We start from the raw sequence: 24193 nt of genomic DNA, 5'->3' as shown, positions 1-24193 counted from the left end.
TCTCGCACGACCCTGGCTCACGAGGTCCGGCTCAATTTCGATTTAAAGCTTTCGTGACTGCAGGGATTCATCTTCTTGGTTCTTTCGGTAAAGTGACGTAGAAGGGAAGTAATAAAATAATAAAAAATATATTTTAATAATAAAAATATTATTTTATTACTTCTCTTCTACGTGACTTTACCGAAAGAACCAAGAAGATGAGGTCCGGCTCGCTCGCAGCAGGGTCTGGCTCACAAACATCACAATGAGGGCCTCTGCATGCGTGTGGGTTGTGGGTGAATACGACCATACTTCACGCTAATTGTGTGGGTTGAAGAGTGAGAACGTAGTCGTAGTGAAACATTGCATGTTGCCACCACTACCCTTTATTTCCAACCACGTAGGCCTGTGACAACGTGTGCGTGCACGATGGCCACTTATCCAAGCACTATGCAAGGCAACTCTGCTTGGATTCGGAGTTGCGAGATGTGGTGATTTGGGCCATATCTTGGGAGAGATGTTTGTGAACATGGTGCAAATTCTCCCGCGTGTGTCGCTGCGAGGAACGTGCCGCTTCTGCTGCTGTTCCTCTGTGGCTGTCACTGCACCGCGGCCTCCATGTGCTCAGCGCTGTTCCGGGTCGGGCCCGGGTTTTGTTTTGGGTTCTGCCCCGTGGGCGCGCGCGCGTGTTGCAACTCTGTTACACACGTGTTATATGTACAGTGCGTACTGTACTCGTGCCATCGCGAAAATGCGCCGTACGACGCGTGGTCTTCCATCATCGGCGCAGTTCGTGCTCCACGTGTGCGCGGATTGCCCGGGTGGGTACCGAAGTTGGCACCAGGCGAAGGGGGTTTGAATTGGTGAAAGGGGCTTGGGTCTGGGGCTGGTTGGGCGGATCGTCAACTCGCTTCGTCTAGCCGAGGGGCGGGGCTTGGAGGAAGGCGGCCCACTTTAGGAGGGCTTAATAGGGCCACGGTTTGTGCCTAAAGGGGCGTAATCAGGGGTGTGGCTCGTGACCAAAGTCGGTTGCGTTGCTAAGGGGCGTGGCGCGTAACGAGGGGAGTTGCTGCGGGCGTGATCCGTAACTAGCGGGCGTTGTTAGGGGCGTGGCTCGTAACCAGGGGCGCGTTAGGGTCATGGCTCGTAGCTAGGGGGCGTTGCTGAGGGCGTGGCTCGTAACTAGGGGGCGTTAGGGGCGTGGCTCGTAACCGGGGGGGGGGCGTTGTTAGGGTCATGGCTCGTAGCTAGGGAGCGTCGCTGAGGGCGTGACTCGTAACTAGGGGGCGTTGTTAGGGTCATGGCTCGTAGCTAGGGGGCGTTGCTGAGGGCGTGACTCGTAACTAGGGGGCGTTGTTAGGAGCGTGGCTCGTAGCTAGGGAGCGTCGCTGAGGGCGTGGCTCGTAACTAGGGGGCGTTGTTAGGGGCGTGGCTCGTGACCGGGGGGGGGGGGGGGCGTTGTTAGGGTCATGGCTCGTAGCTAGGGAGCGTCGCTGAGGGCGTGACTCGTAACTAGTGGGCGTTGTTAGGGTCATGGCTCGTAGCTAGGGGGCGTTGCTGAGGGCGTGACTCGTAACTAGGGGGCGTTGTTAGGCTCATGGCTCGTAGCTAGGGGGCGTTCTTAGGGTCATGGCTCGTAACTAGGGGGCGTTGCTGAGGGCGTGGCTCGTAACTAGGGGGCGTTGTTAGGGGCGTGGCTATTAGGCGCGGAGCAGGCGGCGAGCGCGAAGCAAGTGGCGAGGTACCGGCGGCGCTGAGGTAAATGTTCAGAATCGGAATATTTATTTATATTTATTTATCCCTGGAGGAATCCGATGAGCTATAAAGCGCTTTTTTACAGATGACCATTATGGGCGGGTCAACGTTACTGGATATGTAAAAAAAAGAGCTTTTATAGCTCATTGGATTCCCGCGGTATAAATATTCTGGTTCGGAACAAACAACACGATCAGAGTGCGAAATATAGAAAAGGTCGGCAAATCACTAAAACAACCTATAAATTAAACAACTTTTTTTTTTGTTTCACCAGGTCAAGCCACACCGAGCTATTTAGCTTTTTCAGGAGCGTCCTCGCCACAAGTGACCGCTCAACCAAGTGGCTTTTTCGTGGACATTTGCTGCAGCCAAATTAACCCAAAAGCCTTAAACCACAACGGCGAATTCGCAGTTCCAAGGAACCCACAAAAAAGCGACACCGCGGGTAGCCGGAGGATGACGACCGATACCGTAATGACAGAGCCTCCCATCCAGCAAACTTTGACGATAACAATTTTGACTTAAAACGTTCGTGACTGCACGAATTCATATTCTTGAACCAATAATATTGTGACCGATAATTAAAAGTTGTGGAAAGTTGAGTGGGGAAGAATCGAGTTGACACGATTGTTCATTAATCCGGCTTAACAACCAGAGGAGATGGACGATGTCGTGGCGTGATGGTGAGCGTGGCAGCAATATGATGTTTATTTAAGCGCCAATGTTGAGGTCTTCTGGCCACGACAAAGAGGGCTTCAGGAGAAATTTCCCTCCCTTTATTACTGCTATTACTGCTAATCCTACTTCCTCCCTTTATTACTGCTAATCCTACATAATACACGAGCATAATATGACTTTGACACCACCCCCACCACCTACACATTCCACAAGTAGTGACTAATCCCATATCTGCATTTTCCATAAATATGCTAAATTCCTCTGTTGATATGTAAACTACTTTGTCAAGGCGCCCTTCCTCCTCTAACCCAGCTTAAATATACGCTGCCAAGCTTGGTGGCGTTCATTCAGACGCTGTCTTTCCGACAGACCTGTTCTTCACCTGAGGACGGCTGCTTGCGTTGTGGCCGAAACGTCGTGAGAATTGTATTTAATTATGTTTTATTTTTTATTATTTTATTATTTTCCTTCTACGTGACTTTACCGAAAGAACCAAGAAGAAGCTTCAGGAGAGTTCGTGTCGTTTTGCTGCTCCAATGTAGAATCGCAGACTACTACAGTGGTTTTGCTGTATGCTAGTTTGGTTTGCATGGCCGGTCACACTTGCTGTGACTTGCGTCTTCCATTCATGTCGGAGATGTGCTACATCAGCCTGTTGAAGTTCTGATGCGGTTTATGTGTTACCAGTGTCTTTGAGGAGTTTCGGTTTCATTTATTTGGTATAGTCCTGTGAACCATTCGGCTCTTGAATCGGGTGCAATCGCAACAAACAAAAAACATGAACAAGAAAACATCTTAAAGTGACAACGCGCAAACAGAAAAATCCAGGAAAAAACAGCAAAAAACAAGAAAAAAACAGCAAAAACTTCCAGAAAAAGCACCGTATACCAACGCTGTGTGAAAAAATCCCAGTGGGATGCAAGTCAAACAACAACAACAACAACCACAAGACAACTTAGATTAAAGCCATCAGTCTTATTCTAGATTTGAAGTTTTCGTGACTGCAAGGATCCATTGGTTCTTTCAGTAAAGTCACGTAGGTGAAAATAATAATAAAATTAAAATAATAAGCCATCTCTTCGGCATACCTCAGCAACTGTTTTCGCTGTGGTGGTCCCCACCTGATGAAGGATGCTTGTGTTGCGCCCGAAACGTCGTGATTTAATTTAGTTGTTTTCACTTTTGTATTTAATTATTTTTTTCATTAGTCTAATTCCGTATTGCAACAAACAAACATGGCCAAACCAAAACACGTTTTTGAAATCCCCAAAATAAAGCCATAAAAGCAATGTAACAGGAGGAAATTCAAAGCCAGCAGGTGTAATGTTTGGGTCTCGAACGAGGCGTTTATTCTGGACGTACACGTTGTTCCGCTCTGTTCACCACAGAGTTCTTCTGGGTCAGATTCTAGGATGGCGACTTCAGTGCGGTCCCAGAAGGGGCAGCAGCGAGGAACGATGTTGAGGGCTTGGTTGATGGGGTAGGTGGTTGATGGCAAGAAACGTGTAAACTCCTTTGTAGTTTGTATGTCTCTGCGAATATTTGGTGGAAAGAGAACCACTGTTTTACACACAAGCCCACCGACTCACACAGAGAGACATATTAAAATGCAGATACAAATCACTCGTTAGACTCAGAGACTGAAATGTGCTTAAACTCAGTCCTCAAGTGTAGTGAGTTTCTCACCACACCAAAGACACAGATCCCCTGTATAGCCTTTAACAGACTGTTGGGGCAATTTCTGTTAGCGAGTACCTATGAAGGCTGACTTGAGCCGAGGAACGTTGTTGAGGTCTCGGTTGATGGGCTAGGTGGTTGATGTAGTTTGCATGTCTCTACGGATATTTGGTGGCAGAGTTGCGGTGTGGGTACTTTCCGTGCGTTGAAGAGTATAGCAAAGTCCCCGAGAGATGCCCTCTTGTGGAGGTTATTACGCCAGCAGTGTCGTCGACATGCAATTGCAGGGCCGCACCTGTTTGACCTCCCGAGGTGAATATCAAGTAATTATGTCTTGAAGGAGCTTGTGAGTCCTGAATTGCCCTATAGATCATCAGAGCCAGAGGTTGCAGGTGAGGATAGAGCCAAGGAATGGCAGAGTCAGGTGAGGGTGGAGCCAGATGAGACCAATCAATCTGCATATTGCAGCATAATGGGAACAGTACAGGGGTATAGAGCAACAGGAATGAAAAAAGAAACCCGTCACAACATCAGCGGCTAACACAGACTAAGCAAAGTAAATTCCAACCGTGCACAATTAATTGCATAAGTGTTTGTTGAACTTCTTTTGCACCGTACATAACCAACTGCTAATCGGAGATGCGAAGGAAGGACAACAAACTAAACACAAAAAAGAGTTCTCAAGAAATTAGTTTTCAATCTAGATGTAAAAATGCTTAGCTGCAGTGGCCTCCTAATATCAGAAGAGCGTTGCAGACAGCCGCAAAAGCACATTTGAAAGCGCACGATGCAGTGACTGAATTTGTTCGATGGCTAGACCAAAGCCACTGTGAGGATAGCCGGAGTTTGAGTGATGGTGTATGCTCCTTAACGAGATCATCAAGGTATTGTGGTTCATTCGTGGCAAGCACTTTGTGTAATGAGAGGGAGCGTATAATATATTCGTTTGGCAACCATAAGCCAATGTAGCTTGGCGAGCACTGGATGGACTTAGTCGGATCTTCCAGTACCTCTCACAACATGTTCCAGATAATTACACGCTGCAGCTTGGTAATGTTTTTGCCCGATGTCCCGAAGAGTCGTGAGTTGCAAGAATCAAGCCTTGTCGATATTATGCTACACGACTCAATAGTGGTCAAATGTGTCGTAGAACCCTGATGTGAAAATTGTAGGACCCGACTATATGGCATGGTGTGTTTGTGGTGAGGTGTACGATCAGGTTTTGACAGGTCTTGCTGGCTGGGGTCATGAGGCACTGTGATATGGAGCATGGAGTCCTCCATGACTCTCGAGTGAGCAGCAAGCGGAGCCACGTCCGCCAGTACTTCCCCGTGGCGATGCAATCTCGGAGGCGTCCGCGCCAGGACGGTGGCAAAAACCATGTGAACAATCGCGGCGCGAGCCCCAGCCTAATAATACAGCGCGGGGAAATGGCGGCCTTCTTCCGTCTGTTTGGTAGGGAATTATGTCATCTCGTGCTTGTTTTCAGTTGGACCATGTGCTGCAAATGTATTTTTTCAAGCACACTCCTCCAAGAGCTTCGACTCCTGAACAGTCTACGATCTTGGAGGAACATGCAAGTAGAGTTGCTTGCTTATCTGACAAGTTGGCTCAGCAGTAGAGCGAGCGGTTCCCATTCAGAAGGTTGCAAGTAAAAATTCTGATGGGGGGGGTTGACTTAGCCCATCATTCCTCTGGGGTTGATACAATGAGTACTACTTTGCGGGGAAGTCCACAGAGATTGTCCAATTGAGAGACTCGTAAACAGGAGATGAGCACCCCGTCAATTCTCATACGGAGCCCAAGCCGCAAAACCGCGCTTGGGTTAAAAGGGGTCGGGAAAATGCGTGCGTAACATGACCAAACCTCGTGGTGCATGATTTGCAACACCCAGACCGTGTCCAAATGAGGACGTTGCAATGACATGATGCTTGTGTTCTGCCTTTATAGACGATGATCTGATACAGGACTTTTTATGGATGGACAGTTGCTTTAGACTATCGGACAAGGTAAGTGCATCTGCTGTATTTAGATCTGTAACCACAGAACCTAGCATTGGGTGAACATCTGATGTATTTAGATTCATGTTTATTTCAGTGTCAAATATATACAGTATTATACACGACATACAACAACTTAAACAATGCAAATACTGCAAATATATACGTTTTGAATGGCTAATAACGTCAGTAATAAAAACAATATACAATGCGATCTGGCCAAAAGTGCGTGTAATTTGGCGTTCGCCGGAGCACCAGTCTAAAGGCTGCATCAGTCCGGCGATCGTCAAACACATTGTTGAAACAAGACTATAGTACGTACATCACCCCATGCAGAGTCTTCGATATTGGAGTGGTAAGTAAGCTATCTTCTGTATCAATAAAAACCTTAATCTTTATGTCTCATAAAAGCTGAAAAAAAGACAACAGGAAAAATCTGAAAATCCGAGATTTTTCACTTCAAGGGCCCATGACATGATTTGGAGCTTTCGTGACTGCAGGAATTACTTTTTGGTTCTTTCGGTTAAGTCACGTAAAAATAAAATTAATTAAATAATAGAATACGATGTTTCGATTGCAACACAAGCAATCATCATCAGGTACGAATGAATGAGAAAAAAACCCCAAGTAAACGTAGAAATATAATGCAATGCAACACAGAGAGTCGGCTAACATAACAGTCAACACTAGCCGACTCTCTGTGTTGTATTGCATTATATATCTAAGTTAACTAGGTAGAAAATCTGGCGCCCCTCCCCCTGAAGGCGCCGGATAATCGATGATCTCCTGTAGTTGTGTTTAACATAATATGAAAACGTGTAACAGGTTAAACTCAACGAGGAGGCTATGGTCTCTCACCCTCCTGAAGCCCTCACGTCGTGGATAACAGACCTTGACATTGTATTGAGTTCCTGAACACATTTCCCTGTGCAAGAAGAGAGTAGAACAGCATTGATAGCTTTCGGTAAAGTCACGTAGATATAAAATAAAAGAAAAATAATAAAAATATACAAAAATTATTTTTAAAATATAAAAAAAAACAAAAAACTCAAGACGTTTCGATCGCAACACAAGCGGTTGTCTCTCCGCCTGATGACGGCCGCTTGTGTTGCGATCGAAACGTCGTGAGGTTTTTTTATATATTTTAAAAATATTTTTTGTATATTTTTATTATTATTTTTATTTTATTTTCTATCTACGTGACTTTACCGAAAGAACCATAGAATATGAATTCCTGCAGTCACGAAAGTTTTAAGTCAAAATTTGCATTGATAGCTTTGCATCACATTGTGATTCAGATAGGGTAACCAGGGACGCATTTGAAGTGAAGGAATTCACATTCACAGATAAGCGAGAGAGAGCGCCATGTGTACATTATGCTGATTTATCCTGAATGACTTGTAAACGCATTCGTGTTATTGCTCTTCTCAGTACCTGCTCGCCATGGTGTTCTCCTACTTCAAGAGGGCTGGCTTCAAGACATCCGAATACAGTCGCACAAATTTCTTCTTGGCTCTGTGAGTAAATGTGTCCGATGCTGTCTCGTCATACCGTTAATTAACGTCATTTAACTAAACGCTGAGGAACCAAGTAACCACCAAGCACAACACGTTGATTTCCGTTGCATAAACACGTGCATACATACATACATTATATTAAATACCCACGATTGTATATATACATAGATAATTGCAATAGATAATTGCGTCTATATTTGAAAGAATATAGGAAAAATTATTGTTTCAAATATTTTGAGTGACTGGCAGAAAACTAGAGCATTGCACGTCTGTGCAGGTATCTGGCCAATGACATGGAAGAGGATGAGGAGGAGTTCAAGTATGACATCTTCCCCTGGGCACTGGGCCACGGCTGGAGGAAGTCTTTCCCAGAATTCCTCAAGTGGCGCGAGGAGCTTTGGGCACGCATGGACTATCGTGCTGCCGTAAGCTGGCGCTGCTGCAAAGAGGTGTGGACAGGAGGAGGAGGTGTTGTGGAATGTGTCTACGATGAGCTGAAGTGGGTAGTGAGTGTGTAGAAGGTAGAGAGGTAATGGTGAGAGGTTTGGTCGTTTGGGTGTTTTATTAATGATCATGCTTGTTTAATCAGGAAAGCCTGATGGAATCTCAAGACTTCGTGAGGAGAGTTCTGCCAAGTTTGTGCCGTCGGAGCAAAGATTGTTATGCATTTCCCAATTAAATAAATTGCTGTGTAATTTTTAAAAATTGGACCATGACGTGAACACACGTTGGCATATTCTTAAAATGAATGGGATATTTAAGGTCTACTGTGAAGCATACGTCACGCATTTTATGGTTAATCCACACTGCAGTATTAACCAGGGTGACCTGCTGGATTCATACCGCAAACCTCTGCAAACGCAATTAGCGAACATACATTTGACATGTAGAGAATTTGCTGTACTAATTTAGGAGTGCCACGTGTGGCTTCAGAGTACCACCACATTTTGGTAAAGCACGTGGGCATCACGGCAGGTCATGGCAATTGCGCCGAACCACAACATCTGGCAGCGTGAGCGCTTGGCCCATCACAGCGGAGCCGAGCGCAGCTGGCGCAGGGCAGATGGGCAGCCAGTGGCAATGCTGGGCCCCCAGCCACCTCCCGGATTGGAACGGCGCTGCGTGCTCTGCACCAAGAAGCTGAGCGTGGTGCACCTGGACGCGTCGTCTTCCTCTTCTTCCTCGTCAGCATCCCCTTCTTCCTCGTCAGCATCCCCTTCTTCCTCTTCAGCATCCCCCTGCACCTTGAACCTGCTGGATCTCTTCACCGCAGAGCACGGCGAGGGTGGCGCTTGCCCCACTCGGCCACCGCACGGCCGCCGCACGGCCACAGGAGTAGAGCGATACTCGGCAAAGGCAGGCATTGCATGATGTTAAGGCTCACGAGGTCACAGATGTAACACACTGGTGAATCGCGTGCGATAATCTGTACCTCGTTCACCCTGTTACAGTGCTGCAACGTGACAAACGCAGAGCTGCTTCAGTATGGAACAATCACCCAGACTCGCGAAACTATGCTGTCAGTTTCTGATAATTTAAACATGTATTACACATCACGCAACACGATTGTTACAGGTAGAGCACAGTCCATATGATTCAGGTGGTGTGCACCGTTCAATTATTTATGTGTCTTGACTGGTGTATAAATGTAGACTATGTAAGCTTCAGGTTTAAATGTGTGTACGTGTGTTGTTACGTGTGCTGTGTGTACAAACTGACACCCTGGACACGCTTACAAACAAGACGTGTTCAACTCGAGGTGTCTGCCAACTGAAATATTTTAAAACAAAAAATCGTCTCAGTGGGTCCACACTCAATACCTTGAGTAGGTGAAGGAAATTCCACATGGAGGGGGGGGGGGTGTTATCTGTCGATATTATTTGCGGGATCACAAAGGGCGAGGTGAAACGCATTTTAAATCACAGTCTTACAATTGTGAGCTGCACAGTACAACACCATACCTCCAGGCCATTTAATAGGGACATCCCATGCATACATATGAACACACGGTAAAGTGTAAAGATATAATACATTTAATAAATGCAGTTTATATGCACAGTATATTGCGTCTAAATGCAACTGCTTTTCAATAAGCTGTACAAAGCAGGACGATGTGTATCACAGGGATAGTAGGCCTCGGCAAGGTAAGGTAATTTACCCTTTTACCGGGCGATCGAAACGTAGTTTTTTGTTATTTTCTTTGAACCTATCTACGTGACTACCGAAAGAGCCAAATAATATGAATTCCTGCAGTCACGAAAGCTTTAAGTCAAGATTGAACCTGTACTTGTCTTTATAATGTATTTATGATATAGTGTCAGTACAGACCTTAAATGAAGTGTTTTACAGGCAGTAGATGCTAAAAAGTTATCGAAGGTGGGATCATCATCACTGTAAACCTTTTTAGCGATGTGATATTTTTTTTTTATCAAACGAGGATCCACATCCAACAGAGAGGGTCTTTGACAATAAGCATCTGGAAGTTCACCAGCAGTGGCTTAAGCAAGCCTGACCCTGCTGATGAGACACTGAATGGTGAACCGAGTCCAGAGTTTGCTTGCGTTGAACCAGTGCTGAAAAAATGTTGCACTTCAGAAGGTGATGTGGCTGATGGGATGTATGTTGAACGTCTTTCGCACTGTACGTAACCAACCATGCATAATCGGAGGTGCGGGATGTGTACAAAATACTTTTAAAACATTTGCGGAGGAATATATATATGGGAATTAGGCGAATTGTTTGCTTTTTTCATTTTGTTACTGATCTCCACAACAGTGCTGAAGATAATTTCGTGTTAAACTCGAATTTTGTGAAGTGTGCTGTTTGGGCTGTGGTCGGTGTACATGTTGACATTCTGTCTGCTTGTGTGTGCCACGCATAGTGTGAGAACCTTCATCACCATCTATTTAAATTCACTAACGTTTTTGCCAATGATGTCACCCATATCCAGGACAACACACAACCTCCGTGGGTGCTGGAATGTGGGACAAAGCGGCGACGTGGTATCCTGGACAAGGAGGGCGCCTGCGGTGCAATGCCAGTCGCAGAGCCATGTGCGTGGTATTCATAAAATGGACTCTGCTGGACTATGGTGGAAGCAACAGAAAAAAACAACAACACTGTGGTGTGGAGTGTTGTGAAGTACAAGAGCCTGAGCGAAGAACGACTTGCACATTTATAGAATTGTCGCAAACCAACACTTGTCATAACTCCAAATCTACAAGGGAAATTAGGAGGGGTGGGTCAGAACCACTTGGAGATCGATTGTCAACTGATAACCAGCAGTCAATTAACAATTACTTAATTACACTAATAATATAAAATACATTCATAACAACAATAAACGGATATAATCAACATTGAGGTTGTTGTGCTGGCAGCTTATTTACTGGGGCAGTGATAGTGAAGACAATACCAAGCAACCGCTGTCACGCCCACAGATGTGCAGTCTCCCTCGGATACCGACATTGCATCGAGTTGTATGCGTTTCCTCTTACGGCATTTCAGATCTTACTACAATTTTTGCCTGCCATATTTTACAATTATTTTCTGTACTCAGGCTCCAGGGCAGTTGAAATAACCTCACTGAAACTGTGCTACCAGGTGGTGACCCCTTGCATGTCAACACAAGACCCTGATCGGTGCAGGCTGGCCATTCACCTTCCATTCTGGTCCCTTACAAATGAATAAGCAGACAATGCACCTGCTTTCCATATCTGTCCCCCCATATAAAAAATTAAAGTACTTTTTGCACATCACATCAGCCACACGTTCTTCTGGGAGTGCATAATTTCTGCAGCATTGATTCAACCAAAGTTCATTGCGAATCCATCGATCCCTGTCTCCTGAGTTCTCACCAGGTTAAAGACAAACTTGTAACTATAATACCATTTCTGCTGCCTATTGCTGTGTGTTCACACCACCGTGCTATTGAAAAATGTAAGTAATGTACACAGAGATAATTTAATATTGAGGTAGTTTACCTGTATTTGTCTTGGCCTCATGTAAATATAATTTATATATCCTGTGTAACTACCGTCCTGCAAGAGACACGAGGTTTGCCCTTTTTTAAAAAGAAATGAACCCTCGGCTTGGATTTGTAATCACACAAGCTGGCAGTCAAGCATGGAGTTGAGTGTTGCAGAGAAATCATCTCTACATTTTCCACAATAATATTTTACTTCTGATAAGTGCTTCATTGAGTGTTTTCTCATGAAACATATACATCTCCTGTGTGCAGTACAATAATGAAATGTGAATAGGCCGTTTGGTCTCCATTGGTTGCATGCAAACATTGTTGTTACGTTTAAAGTAGCTATTAAACTTGTATTCAGTGTGTGTTGATTTGATGTCGTAATTCTTTTGCAGAAACTTAGTACTCTTGATGACACTTGTAAAGTGATCAAACCTTATGTAACATGTGGCATGTGTTTATCAGGTAGTGATTTGCTTCCTAGAGGTGTGAATTATCACGATTCAGGCTCATGGTTTGATTCAACATTTATATGTTGTATCGCATTGCCACGTTACCTATGATTAAATCACCTTGAATGCATCCGATCTTGCCGGATCTAAATCTAAGCAGGATTTGAGCTCTTGTTACTGGAATGGAAGACAGCTTTGAAATACTGAATCAGGTATTTATTGTCAGTTTAAGATGCTGCGAGGTGGTCAAAAGATGATAATGCAGCAATGGAACGTTTTGAGTGTTACCCCCTTCGTATTTGTGGGATTTTTCCTTTTGCTGTAGTTACCTCCCCTGTGCCATTCATAAATAAAAATTTCCGTACACCAAAATGCAGGGGTCTCATGAAAAAAGTCGAGTTCTGAGGTTTTCCGAGGTAAATAAAATTAATAAACAATGTCTTTCATTCTTTGGTTCTTTCGGTAAAGTCACGTATAAAGATAAAATAATAAATTAAATAATAGCATACGACGTTTCGATTGCAACACAAGCAATCATCATCAGGTATAAATGAAATAGCAACAAAAATCTAACCATATATATCTTGGTGATATATGTCTGCTTATATGTCTGTCTATAGTTTTCTGGTTAGATTTTTTGTTGCTATTTCATTTATACCTGATGATGATTGCTTGTGTTGCAATCGAAACGTCGTATGCTATTATTTAATTTATTATTTTATCTTTATACGTGACTTTACCGAAAGAACCAAAGAATAATTCCTGCAGTCACGAAAGCTTCAAAATTAAGAATGTCTTTCATACCATTGCTTTATCTTATTCTGTACAATTTTTGTACCATTATAAATACAACATATTTGACGTATCAAGATCACGATGTTGTCATGGCCAAAGCCGTTGATGCAATTCGTTGTAAAGAGTTTGTTGCTAGTAGTTGAGCACCCTCCTGTCACACCACATGAGCACCTGGACCCTGTCTACACACCTGGGGGAACCCCGAGTTTCAGCCCAGGCATCACATCTCCCCACCTGAGTTTTGTTTTCCTCCCTGGGCAGTTTAGCGAACGAAACGGCCACGGTTTCCTCAGGGTGGGTGGGGGGGGTAAGTGGCCGTGAGCAGGAAACGAACTCGGCGCGCTAACCGTTGCGCCACCACTCCTCAGTAACTCACCACTGCCCGCCACAAGGTGGCAGGCTCCACGCCCTTCCCGCTGTTGTCGTGGCCTCCGCCGACCGCGGTCTCCTCTGCTGGATCCCCCCCCGGTCCCCGCTGGCTTTCCCAGGTCCCAACCTCGCGTTGCTCCTTCCGTGTCTGCCGCGGACGTCGCCATGAACCCCGCAAGGCACGGGCGGCCCTACCGGCCCGAGCCCGACGAGGCGCGGTCCACGCGGCGAGGAGGAGGAGGAGGAGAAGGCGCCACGGATTCGGTGTCGCGGTCGAGGCCGCGGCATCGAGACCGACACGAACGCTGGCGGCGCCACTCACGCTCCCCGAGTCCCGTGAGTCGCACTGGGCCCCCTCGGTGCCCCGAGTGGCCACGGGCTCCTCTTCATTTCCCAAACTCCGTGGTTCACACCACCCCCCGCACCCCACGGTCTCCTCTCCTTCGTTTCCTGAGTGACCCTGGAGACCCCCCCCCCCCTTGGGTTCCCGTGAATACCCCTCGGGTCCCGAGTCCGTCTCCGTCCACTTGCCTCTGGCCCTCCCCGGGCACGGGGATGCCACGGGGCCCTGCGGGCAGCGGTGGCCACGCCGAGTTGAGGCCGTCGGCTACGGGCCTCGACCCCGGCCTGGGCTTGGGGCCGCCCGGGGAACCCGTGGGAGTCGGGGGGGGGGGGGGTGGTGGCACGGGGCGAGAGCTCTGGGACTGCTTCCCCCCCCGGGGTAGGAGCCCCCAAGGGGACGCCTGGCGCGTCTCTGCCGAGTGGCCGCCACGTGGCTGGTAACTTAGAGAGTCTCCTGACTGGATGCGTTGTTTAGGTGGCCGGCCAGGGACGCGCAGATTTTAATGTTTGAATGCATGTGAGCGTCTCGGTACAACGAGTCTAGAATGTGTACAACTCTGGTACAGTTGTTGTCATCGTTGGCCATGGTCAGTGCACTGCTTGGATGAAGGTCGCCTGCCCTGGCTGCCACCAGCATCGTGTCGACGAGTGAATGTAAAATGGGACAGCAAGCAAATGAGGGCACCAAGAATTGGTGCGGAAAGTTCCATGATGGTCGTGGGCCCGGCCGGTTGACATTTGAACCCGGTGGATATATCCACATTTTATTGTTTATTTATTATTATTTTATTATTTCCCTTCTACATAACTTTACCGTAAGAACCAATAATATATATCCACATAGTTGTGGGCAGTCCAGGGCCCGAAGGCCCAAACCATCAAGTGGCGAGCAACAAACAGCACGAACTTGGATGAGAGGCCACGCATTTCTTGACTTGAGCAAGGTTATTATGAGAGCTTGGGGAAAATAGACGATGTGAGGGCATTCCATAGAGGAGCAGAGCGATGGACAGACGCAAAGAGGTGTGGTGACCTGCAGTGCGGTGAGTGGGTTGAGTTGCGAGTCCTCGACATTGAGGAATCGATGAGCAAAGTTCACACGAAAAGTACCCATGGTAGTAACGATCAACACATTCCTGCGGAGGGAGCTGGTAGGAACGTTGGGTTGCTCGGTCAATGGCCAGGGTCAACGGCGGCATGGTGTATTCCGCAAATATGCCCGACTGAGGGCGAGCACAAGCTGGCGTGAGTAGGTTAAACGTTGAGTTTTATAAGGGCACCACGGGGTGACCAGCCCCTCCTCAACCAGCCCCACCCCTCCCACCCCCCACCCAGCCCCACCCTCCCCACCCAGCCCCGCCCAGCCCCACTCAGCCCCTCCCCACCCTCCCCTCCCCACCCAGCCCCTCCCTGCACGACGGACGGACACAATAAACCCCTGTGGGCTGGTGTAACCAGGAGGTTCCTACCAGTATAATGAAAACTTGTACAGCTCCGTAACATGGCAAGTCATTGCAAGGGCACGGAGAGAAGAGTGCTAAGGAGGAGGTGACTGACCCCCGGTGAGCACGTGTGTGCAAGTCTCCTGCGCATGTTCCTCAAGTGTTGTCCCTGCCGGCCCTGTCACCCTGTGCTTCCCAGAGGCGCTCGCCGCACCACTACGACAGGAACCAGGCCGTCGAGGGGAGCCTGCGGATCACGGTCGGCAACGACCGCTACCAGACCAACGTCGCGACCCATCGGCCGGTGCCCGTGCACGCCCGCCTGGGACTCCCCGAGCAGCGCACGGCCTTGGGCAGGTGTGCATGACGCTTGCGCCTTCGCACACTCGCAAGCGCCCACCACGACACCCGTGCCCCTCTCCACAATCGCCCGGGATAAAATGATAACCGCCATAACTTGTAACACGCCGCGTCCCTCGGTGTTTGTTCGCTCGCTCTTGTACAGAGAGAGGACGTCACACAGGCGCGAGGAGGAACCACATACAAGAGGCAAGGCAACAGCCGAGCGGTGAGCAGGCACTCCCAACAATCGCCCAAGCTCTGCAGTCCCATATGAAGTGTGGGAGGTAACCCACGCGTACTGATGGAACAAGTGGAGTTGGATTTTTTGTATCTTCCGCCTTCTGGCGAGCCAGGGTACGGCTGCTTGACGACCCCATGAAGGGAGTTTCACAGCATTTTTGTGATCCACCAACGCTCGCCTATACAGGTAGTCCCCGAGTTACGATGGTCCGACTTGCGATATTTCGATCTTACGATGGCGATAGCGATACGACAAAATTGCCATCAACAACCTAACATCGTTCAAGTATGCAGATGACGGACAGAATCTTGGTGAGTCCAGTACAATATGATACGTTACGATACGTTCAATGCATGTATGATACGTAGCTTTAGCGATTTCATTTTAAGGTTACCACGATACGATACGTTCAATGCATGTTAAAGTTTTTACAGCAGATAGGATTGTTTCCTGAAAAAACTTTACTAAATTGCAGTTCATCTAGGTAGGCTAAGAATTTACCTTGGTTTTTTTACTTTACATTTTACTGTACAATACAGTATTGTAATTAATAAATACATACAGTATATAGTTTATACAGTACGGTACTGTAAATTGCTCTGTTTTGCTAAATTATCACCATTCTTTAAGACTCCTGGGTAGGCGAGGCCATCTTCGACTTACGATATTTTCGACTTACGATGGGGTCGTCGTAACGCATCTCCATCGTAAGTAGAGGACGACCTGTACAGTGTTGGATTACAGGAGGCGTGCGTAGCCACCACCGCGTGTACACGCACGTCCACATTCACACTATCCAGTGTCTGTGTGTGTGCGTCCATTCTTAAGGTTTAGAACCTGGGAGTTCTGAAGGTCCCTGCCAGACCTCAGGCTCACTAGTGGCCAGTCGCCGCCTTGTCAATCTTCTATCGCTACTACCACGGTTACTGCTTCCGTGAACTTGACTCATTTATTCCTCCGCCCATGTTGAGGACTTGGTCTACCAAGCCGAATGTCTTGTCTCATCCACACGGTGTTGAACCTCCACCTTGCAGGTCACAACAACTCAACTCACCCACCCACCAGACTGCAGGGCACCTCGCATATTCTTTCCTCGGATTACTCCACTTTGGAATTCCCTCCCCTTGTCTCTTTTCCCAAAATAGGTTTTCAAAATAACCTTCCTCAATTCAAGAGACGTGGTCACTCAGTTTTATTATTTGTGTTGAGGAGTAGAGTGGTGACGAGATGTCACATTCGCCTCGGGAGGAGTGACGTCATGTCCCCTCGGGGTATTTGAGGGGGGACCGGTGACGTGGACGGGGTCTTCGCCAGGAGCCGGGTTCGTGAGCGGTAGGGAAGTGGGGACCCAGGGTAGGGGAGAAATAGCACCAGGCTAGGGGGGGCTACTTTACCCGGCTGGCTGAGTTGGATGAACAGTCGCTCAGCGCTGTGGGAAGAACCCGTTAGCCTGGGAGGCGTAGGGATTCCCAGTACCCTTTCCCCTGGGGAGATTTAGCTTATCCAAAGTCTTGTATTATCCCTTCCCCAAAAGCTAGGCGAACGCCCGTAATAAACCGTTTGGCGTCAGCACCGACAACAACTGCCTTGGTGTCATCTTTAACAACACAACATTTGTATTGTTATGCTTGTTTACTCAGAACAGCCTTGCTGATTCTCAAAACTCGTACAATGAGGATCCTGCCAAGTTATCACATTGGGGGTGACGGTGGCAATGTGTTTCCCAATAAAGTGAATTGTGGTGTAATTGTTCATCATTGCGAAAAACATACGAACTCCACACAGCAAGGCATCCGAGTTGGGAATCGAACTCGGGGACTTCTTGCTGTTGGACATGAGCGTTTCCACTGCACCACCGCCCTGCAGTAGCGATCTCCGCGTCTCTTACTCGTAGGGACATTCTTCGTGCTGCCGCTGTTGTGGGTGCTGTCGCTATAATTCAGGGAGCATGAGAGTTTCCTGCTGGGCTGCAATGAGCGGCAGCTGGACTCGCCACGAGTTTGGAAGGATCAACAGGAGCAGCACCTTCCCCACGAGGAGCGGCTGCCAGCGTGGGAGGTGGAGGCGAGCGGGGCGAGCCGGCCGCACGCCGTTTCGCCGGAGAGCGGATACGCGCTCCACTGCCCTGAGGAGGCGCCCGCACTCCCCAAGAAATCCATCCTGAAGCGGCGCGTGGAGCCCGACACGGGCACCCCGCAGGTGCGTCGTGGTACCCGAGTACCTTATTCTGAGTCACGGCTCGGTTCGGGCTTGGCTCCTCTGGCTCAAGTGAGCTGGCTCAGAGCTCACGCTGCTTGACTCGAACCGGCTCTGAGCGCGGTCTTGGCCACGCTCAGGAATTTCGTGAGCTGTGTAAGAGCAGTGGCTGAGCCACTCGCCCAACTCGTCTTTGGAGGAAACTGATTGGCTCAAGCTCGAGCTGAGCCACGTGACCATGAGTACATCTCGCAGCGAGCGAGCAGCGGCGAGTACAGAAGCGTGTGCGGGGATTGATCCCTCACTGAATGTCTTCCTGATTGGAGTAGGAGTGCAACTGGTAGCCAAAGTGAGAGGTATGCTGATTGTGTTTTGCCGAGTGCAGAAATACTTTTCGGGTTGACAACCTGAATAGACATGGCTGAAATCGAGCCTAGGGCGTCTGAGCAGATGGCTTCAGAATCCATTTGCTGTACTGCTGTTTCCTGGCCGCTATCGATCTCGTGAGAATCTGCCACGTGGCTGCTCGTGATTCATGTTGCCTTGTGTTTCTCAGGAGTGGAAGGTGGGTGCGACGTGGCACGACGATGTGCGTCGTCACTACGAAGACCGCTCGTGGTTTAAGGATGACGCGGTTTCATGGCGAGACGCAGCGCCCGCGGAGAGGGAGGGCACGGGGGAGCGCGGACCCGGCGACTTCCACGGGGTCTCCTCCCTGCAGGCGTTTTGGAATGCAGAGGATCGGGAGACGTTTCTGTACGGGGACGACAAACACGACGAGGGGGGCGTGCGAGCCCCCCACCTGGAAACAACGGACCCCCTTCAACGGCCACCAGAAGACTACGCCAGGCTGGCCAACATACTCAAGGCCATCGGCCTCAAGAAAGAAACGGACCTAGTGGACGAGTTGGTCCTAGCTGTGAAGAATCAGCCACCCTCGTCCGACGTGAGCAGGAGCCACGTGGAGCCATCGCTGGACTCGAGTGGCCCGGGCTCGAGGAGGGACGTGAAGCGCAAGCGGGCGGAGGAGGCGGTGGAGGGTGCCCCGCATCCCCATGCATCCCAACCAATCAAAACGCCTGAGTACGGCGCTTCCCAGCGCCACGGGCAGCAGCACGGCTACTATGTGGCGCAGCAGCCGGCGCCCCCGTACGGACAGCAAAGCCCCGCTTCGGCCTGGCCCCCGTACCAACTCCCTGCACGGGAGTTGGCCGCCCGTTCGCTCTCCCCGGCCGCTCCGGCGATCCCGACGGCCACCACCGCACCGTCCCGAGTGTTGGCTGGTCTATCGAAATCGGTGGCAAGGCCCAACCTGCTCGTCATCGAGACGGTGAACAACAAGGCGGAGAAGTCGGTGGCGTTTTCCAGGACGAAGGCCAAGCCCAGTTCAAAGGGTGCGCACGTGTCGGAGGCCAGCTTCAGCGCCACCCCACCCTCTGACCCGGCTACAGTGAGTGGACGCACACGACTGGCACGTGGCCCGTACGCCGCAGTCCGCACACCATGGGTCGGGACATGGTCAACGAACACTGGCTGCTCCAATTGGCAATCTGGGTCTCTCCGACTGTACAACACAACCACTCACTCGCTTATCCACCCTCTCACTCACCCACTCACCACACGGCAGACACAAAAAAACCACTCGCCACACAGCAGAACAATACAACTACTCACCACACTGCAGGACACAACAACACAACACTCACCACACTGCAGGACTCAACTTCACAAGCACTCACTCGCCCACTCACCACACTGCAGGTCACCTCAATTCTCTTTCTGCTTCATCCTTCGCACTACTCCACTCCTTCCTTCATCGTCGTCTCTTTTCCCCAAGTTCTTATTCAAGAAACCTGTTTCACTCATATTGCGACTTAGATTGTGCTGTTTGGTGGTGACCACTTGGCCTTGAGGTCTGTGCTCAGCAACTGCGTTTAAAACAAGAACATATTCATATTTTGACAAGTTTTGGGATATTTTTTGTGTGCATGTCGTGTAATGCTCGCGGATGTTAAACGGCGTGCGTCGTGTGTGTGTGTGGTGCTAACCAAGGGGCAGCAGGACAAGGACGAGGACGAGATGCACCTCAATAACTTGCAGAGAGAGTGGAACAAGCTCCAGAGTCAGCAAGGTACCCACAGTATCGGGATCACAATTCCGCTTGCTCACCAAGGAGAGCTACTGCCACGTTTTTGCAGGAGGGGGGACAATGTTACTGCTGTGTGTAATCCTACTTTCAGCAAATTGCAGGTAATATTGGGATGTTTGGCCAATACCCGATTGTGTTTGGTTTTTAGCTAGAACGAAGGGGAAACCCATGCAGAACTGGTGGAGAACATACAAACGCCACACAGTAGCGTGCCCGAGTTGGAAATTGAACCATGGCAATTCTTGATGCGAGGCGCGATTGTCACCACTACGCTACCCCAGAGGTCGCAACCGGGTACCTGATACCCGTACCCTACCCGATACCCGGCTACCCGTACCCGTACCCGGCCGGGTACGGGTACGGGTACTCATTTGCGACCCTGGTGCGGCCGGGTACGGGTACGGGTAGGCCGTGAGTCACTGGTGAGTAACTGTTTGTCACTCATTTCCCAACGTCTTGTCTCTTCTCACAATTCAAGTTCCTAGAATCAACCCACCCGCGCCTGCAACATGGCTTCATCCCAGAGGTCGCAATCGGGTACCCGTACCCTACCCGTACCCGGCCGGGTACGGGTAAGGAATCAAAACCCGTTTGCGACCTCTGCGCTACCCCCAGTCACCTCTCGCATCCACTTGAATTTGGCCCCACGCTCTGGGGCATGAACGGCAAAGTACAGGGTGGGGGCTCGGGGGACGAGGGGAGCGGTGGCCGAGTGCTGGCAACACGGGGCTTCTGTTTGATGGGGTTAAGGCCGCAGCGTGTGGCACATTAGGTTTTCTCACTTAGATTGCACCTGTTGCATATAAACTATTCTTTGCTAGAGGACACACATAGCCTCTTTGCGTGTGTCTGTATATTTGGCTGTGTGTATGTGTGGCCTTCATAGGTGCGCGCTAACAGCACTTGCCCCAACAGTCTGTTAAGGCTGGATTGGGACATCTTTGTGTGGTTCACGATAGCGCAGTGGTTAGCGTGCTGCACTACGAATGCAGCAATACTGCTTCGATTCTTGCTCATAGCCAATAACAGTTACGAATATCTGAACCAGCCCTGGGCCTCTCCTAGGTTAACTTAACCTTAAATGAGTACTTAGTGCAGTGTGTAAAGGTGGTCGGGTGCAGTATCGGCCACCAAATCCCCCCATCGAGCACCACGTTGGCCTTCGTGGGTGTTCGCCAATGGTGATATACCTGGAATGGCACGTGCGGGCTACTCAGAGGATCTTTCTCTTTTCACAGTCAAGCTGCTGCGGGACTGTAGCAGGGCGAAGGATAACCACGATATCCCGCAGCAGCTGGAGCTCAACCAGCTGCAGGATGTGGTGGCGTACAAGATGAAGAAGCTGGCGGCCGAGATGAACACGTTCCCAAAGAAGGGCGTGAAGCTCAGGGGTGCCGCATATCAAGCGCAGAAGCCGGCCGTGGAGCAGCACCACAAGCCGGCCGTGGAGCGGAAGCAGAAGTCGTCCGCGGAGCGGCAGGAGAAGTCGTCCGCGGAGCGGCAGGAGAAGTCGTCCGTGGAGCGGCAGGAGAAGTCGTCCGTGGAGCGGCAGGAGAAGTCGTCCGTGGAGCGGCAGGAGAAGTCGTCCATGGAGCGGAAGCAGAAGTCGTCCGCGGAGCGGCAGGAGAAGTCGTCCGCGGAGCGGCAGGAGAAGTCGCCCGTGGAGCGGCAGGAGAAGTCGTCCGTGGAGCGGCAGGAGAAGTCGTCCGTGGAGCGGCAGGAGAAGTCGTCCGTGGAGCGGCAGGAGAAGTCGTCCGTGGAGCGGCAGGAGATGTCATCCGTGGAGCGGCAGGAGATGTCGTCCGTGGAGCGGCAGGAGATGTCGGCCCTGCCTTGCGCCCTCAACACGTGCTACGATGCTGGGGAGCACTGGTGCGAGAACTGCAGCATCACCTTTGACTCCCTGTCGCAGTTCCTGCCGCATCTGCACAGCAGGAAGCATCGCCAGGTAGGGGGGTGCAGGACGCGGTTCAGGCTGGCGTTGTTTTACCTGACGGAAACTCCACCCAATTCCTCTCCACATTCTGCAGCTGGTGAAAGGTAAAGGTGCAGCCCTGCAATCGCTCGCTTGCGCCGCTGCTGGCGGAAGGGCCCCCACTAGAGGGAGCTCTGCAGTGCCGCTCTAGAGAGAGGGTATTTGGTCTGTTCTTCCACGTTGACCAGATGTGTTGGAAGCGGTAGGCAACACCCATACTGTATCACGCCACACACGACCTGCCAATCCACTGACTGCGGTGTTCCCGTTAAACCTGCTGATGAGTGGTCACAGCAGGTTGAGGAGAGGGGGGGGATTTCAGACACTCGCCTTCATTGTTTAAACTGCCGTGCTGAGAGATGGAATCGAATCGGCGATCTCCAGTTTGCAATGTCCCTTCTTTCTATCTTGATTTGAATCTTGATTTCTTTCTTTTAGTACGGATCCAAATTTGCCTAATTTGAAAAACAAAATGCAAAAATCCTGCTTGGAATAAGCTGGCAATCATCGCCCCTGCTGGCAGACTGATGCTGGCTCATCAGTCTGCCAACACAAGTTGCCATTTCGGGGATCCCATGGTGAAAAAAAAAACACGCGTTCCGAGACATTTCTTCACATTACAGAGCAGTACAGATGCACGTATTTGTATTACTGGGGGCGACATTAGTGGTTGTCCTATGGAGAGAGATTGACCCACCGTGGGAATGTGGAATTTCCACGAATGGTCATTTCAGCAGCAGGAATTCACTCGTGAGATGTCTCTGCTCACACCGTGCAGTCCATGTCTGCGGTTACCGATTCGGCTCTGAACATCAGGGTTCCAATATTCTCACATGAAACCACATTCCACAGCGTTGGAAGTTTATAAATGCAGATGTCGCGCTCATGGCCAAGCGTGTCTAAAACGCATTCACACTTCCATTGCGGTGATTTGCAACGTTTAGACATCGTGACCGTACGCAACGCGGCACAACCGCGGGTTGCAGCGTGAGGGCGCCGTGATGGTGCTAGCGATGGCTGCGGTTACCCCGGCGGGGCCCGGAGCTGCCGGTGTGACGCCAACTTTGCTTGGAGCAGCACGGCTCCCGTGCCCGCCCCCCGGGAGCCTGAGATGCGTCAGTGCCGATGCCGCGAGTGAGCTGAGTGATGCTGCCGTTGCCGCCCCCCCTCCAGACTCTAGACCCCGATCATCACCCGTGGGTCTTTCAGCAGCAGCAGTTGGATTGGTTGCAGCAACAGAAGGAACCATCTCGGCTGAAGAGCAGGTCACAAGCTAAAGGTGAGCCTAGCATCTTGCTCACCGCCGCCATTTCATAGTCACCGTGACACGCTCACCTGCGTCACCCAAACACCATCACACGAGTCACCCGTACCACCCCGTACCACCCCGTACGCCGTCACTGCGGTCGCCTGCGCCGCATGGGACTCGCCTGCCGCACGGCTCGCCTGCCCACGCTTAGACACGGTCCCCTGCACCGGTGCCGAGACCCAACCGGAGCCGTTTCCGGCGCACGTGAGGAGCCATGTCGCTCTGCGGGTTTGGCGTGATTCCGGTGTGCCTTGCAGAAGTGCTGTGATGGTGATGGTGCGTAACTCTGTGTACGCGTGCGCAGGGTCGGAGTTTATGATGCCCATTTTGGGGTATTACTGCCAGCTCTGCGCAGAGTTTTGTGTGGACCAAGCTTTTGCCAAGGAGCATGTGATGTCTTCGAAGCACAACAACAACTACCAGGTATCCACTCGTCGCTCCATGCGGCAGCGCCTCCGTCTCACGGTCATTCGTAAGCCCTGTTTGTGTCCAATCTGAATTTGTATTCTGCTTATTTACCCAGGAAAGCCGCCAGGTTTTTCACTGGAGGGGTTGATGTCGCTTTGTTGTACTTCCAATTGACTGATATGCAGGTAATATTGCATAATGACATAGTGAATGGCTGTGTTTTACAATGGAGTGAACTGGAGAACTTGGAGAAACTTACATACGCGACACAGAAAGGTGCCCAAGTCGGGAATCGAACCTAGGGCTTCCTGCTGTGAGGCCCCAGTGTTATGACTGCATCGCTATGCCGCCCATAAAGGCGTCGCGTAGTATAGCATTGGCTTCGGCGTGGAATGTCTGGGACACATTGGGTAACGGAGGAGAAGAGGCTCCTACAATGTGCCACACCTTATAGTTGGCTGTATCGGGTGGTGGCGGGTTTAACGACACCTTTATATTCACACGATCTAACCCACAAAAACCTTTATTATGGACAATGTGCCACCATTTGCCCTTGGCAGAAAATGGTGAAGGACAACCGGGTGTACGAGCCAC

The 24193-nt window shown here is 49.9% G+C and overlaps 2 protein-coding genes across 2 annotated transcripts in view; both read left to right on the top strand.

The window, feature by feature from the left end:
- The first annotated feature begins 5271 nt into the window (after positions 1-5271).
- SPDYC (speedy/RINGO cell cycle regulator family member C) lies at positions 5272-9084 on the top strand. The gene is made up of 5 exons (XM_078868356.1): positions 5272-5544; positions 6040-6098; positions 7521-7606; positions 7884-8055; positions 8582-9084. The coding sequence occupies exons 1-5, from the start codon at positions 5337-5339 to the stop codon at positions 8975-8977; spliced, it is 921 nt and encodes a 306-aa protein (XP_078724482.1). The 5' UTR covers positions 5272-5336; the 3' UTR covers positions 8978-9084.
- Positions 9085-13219: 4135 nt separating this feature from the next.
- LOC144941612 (uncharacterized) overlaps positions 13220-24193 on the top strand; it is an 11859-nt gene continuing 885 nt past the window's right edge. Inside the window, exons 1-10 of the mRNA XM_078867933.1 lie at positions 13220-13531; positions 15179-15336; positions 15485-15547; positions 17506-17761; positions 18315-19208; positions 19811-19889; positions 21146-21855; positions 23056-23161; positions 23496-23614; positions 24160-24188. Coding sequence (XP_078724059.1) covers positions 13361-13531; positions 15179-15336; positions 15485-15547; positions 17506-17761; positions 18315-19208; positions 19811-19889; positions 21146-21855; positions 23056-23161; positions 23496-23614; positions 24160-24188 — 2585 coding nt within the window. The 5' untranslated portion in view covers positions 13220-13360. The remainder of the gene's footprint in view (positions 13532-15178; positions 15337-15484; positions 15548-17505; positions 17762-18314; positions 19209-19810; positions 19890-21145; positions 21856-23055; positions 23162-23495; positions 23615-24159; positions 24189-24193) is intronic.

The sequence above is a fragment of the Lampetra fluviatilis genome, chromosome 25 (genome assembly GCF_964198595.1).
Source record: "Lampetra fluviatilis chromosome 25, kcLamFluv1.1, whole genome shotgun sequence".
Classification (NCBI taxonomy): domain Eukaryota; kingdom Metazoa; phylum Chordata; class Hyperoartia; order Petromyzontiformes; family Petromyzontidae; genus Lampetra; species Lampetra fluviatilis.
The sequence above is the reverse complement of the archived record's forward strand: the minus strand, read 5'-3'. Positions and strand labels throughout refer to the sequence as shown.